This window comes from Saccostrea cucullata, unplaced genomic scaffold (genome assembly GCF_032062105.1).
Source record: "Saccostrea cucullata isolate Sc308-1 unplaced genomic scaffold, CSIRO_AGI_Scuc_v1 ctg861, whole genome shotgun sequence".
Taxonomy (NCBI): Eukaryota; Metazoa; Mollusca; class Bivalvia; order Ostreida; family Ostreidae; genus Saccostrea; species Saccostrea cuccullata.
Window position 1 is genome coordinate 135,584 of NW_026935377.1, and position 7,741 is coordinate 143,324.

Genomic DNA, 7,741 nt, shown 5'->3' on the forward strand with positions numbered 1-7,741 from the left:
TTTTTGCTTATTTATTTACTGTCGGTGAATTTTCAATGAAAGAAGGCAAATTCCTCTCAAACTAGTGATGATCTGATGGTCTAATGCAATACCAGTGTATTATGTTTAATCATTCTGTCACGTGTGGTGCAAACATCACGTTATATCTGGCAGGTTCTCCTTCTTCATGTTTCTAATCCTTTATACTATATGTGCGAACAATAGCTCTCCTTGTCACTTCACATGCTTCCGACATTTATCTTTTGCGGGGTGTCTGTCTCCCTGTCTTTTAGAAATAACAAACTTCAGCTTCTATCAATTCTAGCCCACTTATCTTCTTTCTTGAACCAAGAATTAGTTTTTCTGCTTTCCATTGGTATTTGTTGCCATTGTTTTTGGTCAACAATTTGATCCTACAGTATACTATAATCTAAGAAGATGAAAGTAAATACGAACTGAGATCTATATAATTGTTTTGTACTTTATTCACTTTAAAATGAACATGTTCATGTATCTATTAGCGAGGACACATTATTAATATAAGGCATCGAAATTTGGAGGAAATATGTAATGTGAAATGCTTTATTTACATTGTGCAACCTGTCTGATTTGGATAACATTAAAACTATATATATCTAATATATATGTATATATGAACCACGATATTTGAAATAAGATAACTACCGATCTTTAAGTATTTGATCTGATCTAAAATCAATGACCATCTTTAAAGTCATTAAATAAAGATATGCTCAATCTATACTAATATTAAGCAATTTTGTTTTATAAAAATCTCACTAGTAGGAATCCGGCCAAAAGCAGAAGTAAGCAAGAAAAATAACAGTTTGTATGCCATTTGTATGATACATGGTACTTAGTGAAAGAGAATCATTTACTTTAATAATACAGAGTACTACATGTATTCATGTTAATTTTATTTAACAGTACAGCATCAACCATCTTTTTGCAAATTCTATGGTCGTTCATCAAATATCCTTTATTTGAACCGAATATTTATTCAATTTTTTTAAATATTGATATTGTTCGGTATGAATTACATCTTTAACCTTATCAAGACAAAAAAACTTAGATGGATGTAATTGTTCAAAAGGAATGCTTACTCCTACACTGGATTTTGTAACTGTATTACAGAATTTTAAACATTGGCCATGGTACCCTGTCGTATCATATGAGAGAAAGCGCAGAATTGAAAGGAGGAAAGATTTTAAAACATGTAGATACGACCTTCTTTAGACGCTCAGTGTTCCCTTTCATTGAATACTTACTTTAAACAATCTTGTAATTGGCATTCCTTTAAATACAAAACTAAAGACATTTTACTTATTTGTTTCGTACTGATGATCTTTAAATAAGCAAGATGCCTTTGGTAGTAAGGTAAGTATTCATTCGAATTTTAATTTTTTTACCTCTGTTTTAGCGAAACTCATACGGAGAACGTGAAGGGGGGCCTTTTGGCCTGTATAAAAATTAAAATAAACTTTTTGAAAATGAAGCCATTACGTACAGGACAATAAGATGAAAAAAATGTCTTTTTATATACATCATAGAGAAAGATAACAAAAATGATATTTTAGATATAGGAATTCGTAATTTCTACAGTTATATATGTAAGACTCCAAGGTCCGATGGTGACGCCAAAGTCCGATGGTCTCGCCAAACCCCGATGGTCTGCGCCAAACCCCGATGGCACGCGGTCTTTACGGACGCCAAAGTCCGATGGTCACGCCAAAGTCCGATGGTTGGTTTCCTATGAGACGCGCGACGCTAAAGTGCGATGGTCTGACACGCCAAAGTCCGATGGTGCGGAGGAACAGTCAACGTTTATGACGTCACAATAGTCCGACGTCATGACGTTGTCCTGCATTCAAAATCCATTGATTCAATATTCGTCTCACATACATTTTACTGATATTGCTTAGTATTCGCCTACCAGAGCTATTAGGACCATCTTTAAAGTCATTAAATAAAGATATGCTCAATCTATAAAATCAATGTTTTATAAAAATCTCACTAGTAGGAATCCGGCCAAAAGCTAGTCTTTGTAGACTATTCGACTGATAAGGGTTAGTTCTTGAACACCAATATGTTTCCGCGAGAGATTTTATGGTTAGTCCTTGCACACTATTGGACTAATTTTGGTTAGTCCTGCACTCATCCAAGATATCTAGTTTTAACATATTTTTCGACTGATAAGTGTTAGTCTCGCACCTATATCTAAAAGATTAGGGTTAATCTTTGCATTTAATATTTATTTGTATTTTATTTTAAACAAATCGGGCTTGGCATGGCGCGGTTTCTCATTTTTGTGCAGCAGTACTATGACGTCATAAACGTTTATTGTTTTCCGCACCATCGGACTTTGGCGTGTCAAACCATCGGGGTTTGGCGCAGACCATCGGACTTTGGCGTGACCATCGGACTTTGGAGTCCCATCGCACTTTGGAGTCCTACATATATAATTTCAGGAAGTTTTAATACAATATGCTTTAGGAAACAGAGAGCAAGTGAGCCGACAAATCACTGAATTTCCTAATGAAAAAGTATCAGAATTCTGATACCGATTAGTCCTTTAAAAGAGGAAATTTGTAGAATAGGTCACTTTTTTCTTAAGCAAAATGTACTCTGAAAATGATTAAAATGATAAATGAAAATGGAAAAATTTGTTTAAATTAGTAAATGTGAGCTTTAGTTAGATTCATGTTTCTATTTTGATAATTTGGGGACATTGAAGAAAATGTAGTAACATCAAAAACATAATTTAAAATGAGTTTTGACCATATGAAAAAAATCAAATGCTTGAGAGCATTGTCAGATCACGGTGATTTTAATGTGTCTTTTTTTTTTTCAAAAGGATAATGATTTTGTTGCACATTGTGAATTCTGACTTTTAAACATTCTATTCTCCTGTCCCTGGATGGATATAAAAACCTTTTCAGTTTAACTGATTTAATCAGACTGTCATTGTATTAGTAAATGAAGGGGTGTGTTTTGACCTTTGTTTACACAATAACAACCTATTTAGACAACATCACGGATACATTGTGGCTATTCAATAAAGCCTTTAATTAGTTTGACACCATTGAAACTGTCTTAATAAATATGGCAGGTGGATCAGGCAGGAGGCAAAAACGATTCAAAATGTATGTGGGTTTTCAAATTTAGCATATTTTTACCAAACTGTCGTAGACCAGCATTATTTAATGTACAAATTAATTTACCATGTCAAGATTTTCACCAATTTTGGAAGATGTGTATAAATGAGCAAATCAAATCGAATGCTTCCTTTTGAATCAAAAACAGAGGTGCAGTAAGTATTAACAATATTTTGTATTCTATTCCTCTGTTTCAGCCTTGAGAAGATTTTGGGACCAGCAGGTGTCTACAAGCGCCCGTTTTACGACGACAATTACATAGACAGAATGACCTACTACTACACTAACATGTTCCTTCTCTTCTACGTTATGTTATCCGTTACGGAAGAGTGGTTCCAGTTTCCGGTCAAGTGCTTTTGTCCGGTAAATTTCTCTCCAGAGGAGGTACGCTACACAAATCATCTATGCTGGGTTGAGAAAATGTATTTTGTTCCCTGGAATAGGACTATTCCGAGTGATTACGACATCCGACAACTGGAGATGCAGATTCAGTACTACCAGTACGTTCCTGTCACGTGCTTGATGATGGCGTTCCTGTTCTATCTACCCAGGCTTGTCTGGAAGCAATGCACCAACTCCAGTGGACTGAAGCTGAAGAAGCTGATAGAGATGGCGAGATCTTACCAACTGGATGATGATAATACTCTGATGGAAAATGAGTTGAAGTTTCAGTACGGTTTAATTGACATCGATCCTTATGGAGACGAAAGGCGGAAAGACGTGGTCAGAACGCTAACAGAATACATTGACTTGTACTGTGCCAAGTCTCAGCCTTACAGAGCTGGGGCACTGCCTTCGTTAAGGGAACGCTTTGGGAGTCTGTGTTACCTTGGTATAGGCAGACACTATGGTAACTTCTTTCCCGCTCTTCAGATCGGTGTCCGAGCTCTATATTTTCTGACTGCCTTCGGTCATCTGTGGTTTTTGAATGCATTCATTGGAAATGAGTTTGCTTTCTATGGTTATGAGGTCGTTATGCGATTTTTGCGAGGCGAAGAGAATTATATCGGAACTTCTCGGTTCCCCATTGTCACATTGTGTGATCTGGAGATCAGAAGAATGTTTACGTTTTATCGGTACACTATACAATGTGTTATCCCCATCAACATCTTCAATGAAAAGTTCTTCCTTTTTCTTTGGTGTTGGCTTGTTGTCCTTTCTTTGTTGTCTTTCTTAAATCTGTTTATATCCATTGGCAAATTTGTCACCCATTTCACGAATATATCGTTTTTGAAGAAGTATCTAGCAATAAATGAAATATACTTTAGAGGTGAAAAGTCGATGAAAATTCCCATTAGACGATTTTACAACCATTTGAAACAGGATGGTGTATTTATTCTTCGCTTGTTAGCGCAGACGACAAACACAGTTGTCGTCACGGAAGTCATGAGGGAATTGTGGGCTAAGTTTCGGGAGAGAGAGTTGGAGGAAAATGATCCGAATTTCGAGAATAACAATATCAAGAAATATCCACCGACTAATGGCGTTGTGAGGTTCAATAATACGGTGATACACGTCAATGGAAATGGATCGCTCTCTTACTGTTCAGAGAGGGACCTTGTCACCAGATTTAGAAAAGAAACGTTTGTTTAAGAGCTTAATATTTATGCTGCACAAATGTATAAGCATGTTTTGCAATTTGCACAACAGTTTATTTTAATAAAAGAGAAAATTGCATGATATGATTTTTTTAAATGTGTTTTTAGTTGCTTTTTTAGTATGTAAAACCGAAAAAGTTAATTCTTTTAAAATGCCTACAATATTGAAATGTTCAAAATGGCCCCTATTTACACCTACAAAACAAGATATTTTTTTATATTTAAAAAATCCTTTCGATCGGAATTAATGGTTGTTGGCCAATATTTCATTTTTTCTAAGAATATACCTGTTCAATCGAGTTGCACATAAGTGGAATACTCTTTACAAAGCATCATTAATCATTAAATTTTAGAGTTACCTCTCTTCTCAGTCATGCCAGAGGCACATGAATTTGTGCGGTTTTCATAAGTTATTGTTAAGCTGAAAAATGTTTATTTAAAAAAGTTGACTTTTTCAAGAAATATTTACTTACAATGTAACACGTGATGATAAACAACGATATCAGAAAATTTAAAATCATAACTTGTTACTGAAATACATTCGCTTTTTTCAATATTGTATACATCCATTCCCCAACATTTAACAAGTTTTTTGACATCAAAAACGGCTGCTTTTTTCAGTTCAAATGGAACTCATTAATGAACTTACATTGACATCAGTCATTTGTAAAATTATTTTTAAAAACATTATGATTGTACACTCACAAGGACTTTGAAGCTGATATTAAAAAGAACTTCTGATTGACGATATCTAAGTAGTTTTCGGAGATCATGTTTTCCAACAATCCGTCGGAATTCCTTGGGTACAAATTGCGTCCATCATAAGCAAACGTATAAAGCATAATTGTTTCCAAAAACTTATTCGTGAGGGAAAAAAAAAGACTTTTTGTAGTCTTCAAAACGATATTGAGTAATATCGAAGACGTGTTATCTGTCAACAATAGTTATTTCATTCATTTGTCGACTCGATATATCCCAGTGAACTTAATATCAAAGGTACCACAGAGTTTGACACATCTGTTTCACATTTGGATATTTTTCTAGAAAACGACGTTAATTAATAGGTAACTAACATGAAACCTTATGATAAGGATAAGGATTTCAAGTTTTCTATCGTCAACTTCTCTTACTTGTGTAGCAATATACCCTTATCACCTGTTTATTGGGATTATGTCTCCCAGTTGATTCGAAACGCAAGAGCATACTCTTTGTACGAAACATTTCTAAAAAGAGGAAAGCCATTGACACGCAAGTTGATGAAATAAGAATATTAACAGTCTCGTTTAAAGTCATCAATTTGCATGACCTTATAAGCAAGAACAAGCTTTTGTTTTGTGGAATGCTGACGCTGACTGAAACTTTCATATACCAATTGTTAGACCAATAATTGCACACTGAATTTTCAGCGGATTTTCCCGTTTTCCTAATCATGACAAGGAGCACACAGCGGGTGTGACCGGTCGACAGGGGATGCTCATTCCTCCATGGCACCTAAGCCCACCTCTGATGATTTGGAAGTCCGTGTTTGCTCTGCTCCTGATTTGTATTGTTTTAATGGGCTTATGAGCTTGAATACTGTTTGTTATTACCATATTTCATTAATATCAAGAGAATGCATTATTGGAAGAACTTCGATGACTATTAAGATCTGTCAAGCTTGTGAAAATTGCAAGACAATTGCTTTTTTTCATGAAACCTGTTTTAAGTTCTATTGACATCAGATTCTATTTCTGTAATGAAACATGAAGAGATAATGAACGAGTATTCAAGCTCAAATACAAATCAGGAGCAGAGCAAACATGGACCTCTAAAACATCAGAGGTGAAATTAGGTGCCATGGAGAAGTGAGCTTCCCCTGTCGACTGGTCAGAACCGCCGTGTGCTTTTTGTCAAGATGGGCAATAACGGAAAATCTCTAATAAAGTTCTGTGTGTAAAAAGAAATGGCTAACAATTAGTATGAAAAACGTCAGTCAGCATTTTTCTTAATGATAGATTGTATTTGCTGACAATGTCATTGAAAATATTTATTTAATAAAGTCCCTGCGCAAAATATTTTGAAAAAGACGCGACAAAACTCTCCTAAGAAAAATTCCTTATCTTTAATTCATTTTAAAAATGCTTTATTAATCAGAAAGCAATTTAATATGACATGCCTTCAATTCTAAGGACCCTTCGAGTGTACATGTGCAGTCATTCACCTGCTCATTATTCCATGTTCTTTTATGATCGTCAATAAACAGATTATAATCAAACCATCAATAAAGATGGTTGGTAAGTATGCATTATATAGATTTGATATCGTACAAAGTAGGCTAGAATTAATAAAACGGAAAACAGCAATAGAGGACCAAGGTCTGTTTACGTATACTTGAGATTTGAAGGGACTATACTGTCTTCTGTATATATTAAACGGCGTCATGTTCTTGAGAGGACCATTCATTTTGAAAAGAAATAAAATCTGAAAAAGTTCCTATTCAAACCAATGGTTTCTTTGTGGTGGTAAATATTTTCATACATATCTATGAGCATGGATTTCTCATATTTTTCTGCAAACGTCCATTTTTTAAACTCCAATTTCTGACAGAAACCAATGCATGTATCTCTCTTGACCTCTGAGCCTGTTTATGTATTTACATGTATTTTCTATTTTGTAAGAAATGTACGTTTTTTTAATTGATGTTTTAAATATAAAAAATTCTTACTATCAAAATTATCTAACATACTGCTTCTTAAACTGTGACAATTCGCAATAACAGGGCTCAAAATTTAGAAGAAAAAATTGATAAAATCCGTTAAACAAACAAAAAATTGCGAAAAAATAGCTGCAACTGTCGCTAATTTTGATATTACATCAAGATAAGGTGATATATTGATTCCTTTTGCCCTTACAGGTCTTCTGTCCAGAAGATAAACTAAAATTATATAACGGTAAGTCTCAATAATCTACACCCTAGATAAAAACCTATCAACAAAGAAATTTACCTACTCT

The 7,741-nt window shown here is 34.5% G+C and overlaps 1 protein-coding gene across 1 annotated transcript; it reads left to right on the plus strand.

Annotated features, from left to right (window-relative positions):
- The first annotated feature begins 1,319 nt into the window (after positions 1-1,319).
- On the plus strand, positions 1,320-4,791 carry LOC134242624 (innexin unc-9-like). Its single transcript, XM_062724729.1, has 2 exons — positions 1,320-1,374; positions 3,350-4,791. Exons 1-2 carry the CDS (start codon positions 1,358-1,360, stop codon positions 4,743-4,745), a joined length of 1,413 nt encoding a protein of 470 aa, XP_062580713.1. The 5' UTR covers positions 1,320-1,357; the 3' UTR covers positions 4,746-4,791.
- The last annotated feature ends 2,950 nt before the right edge of the window (positions 4,792-7,741 follow it).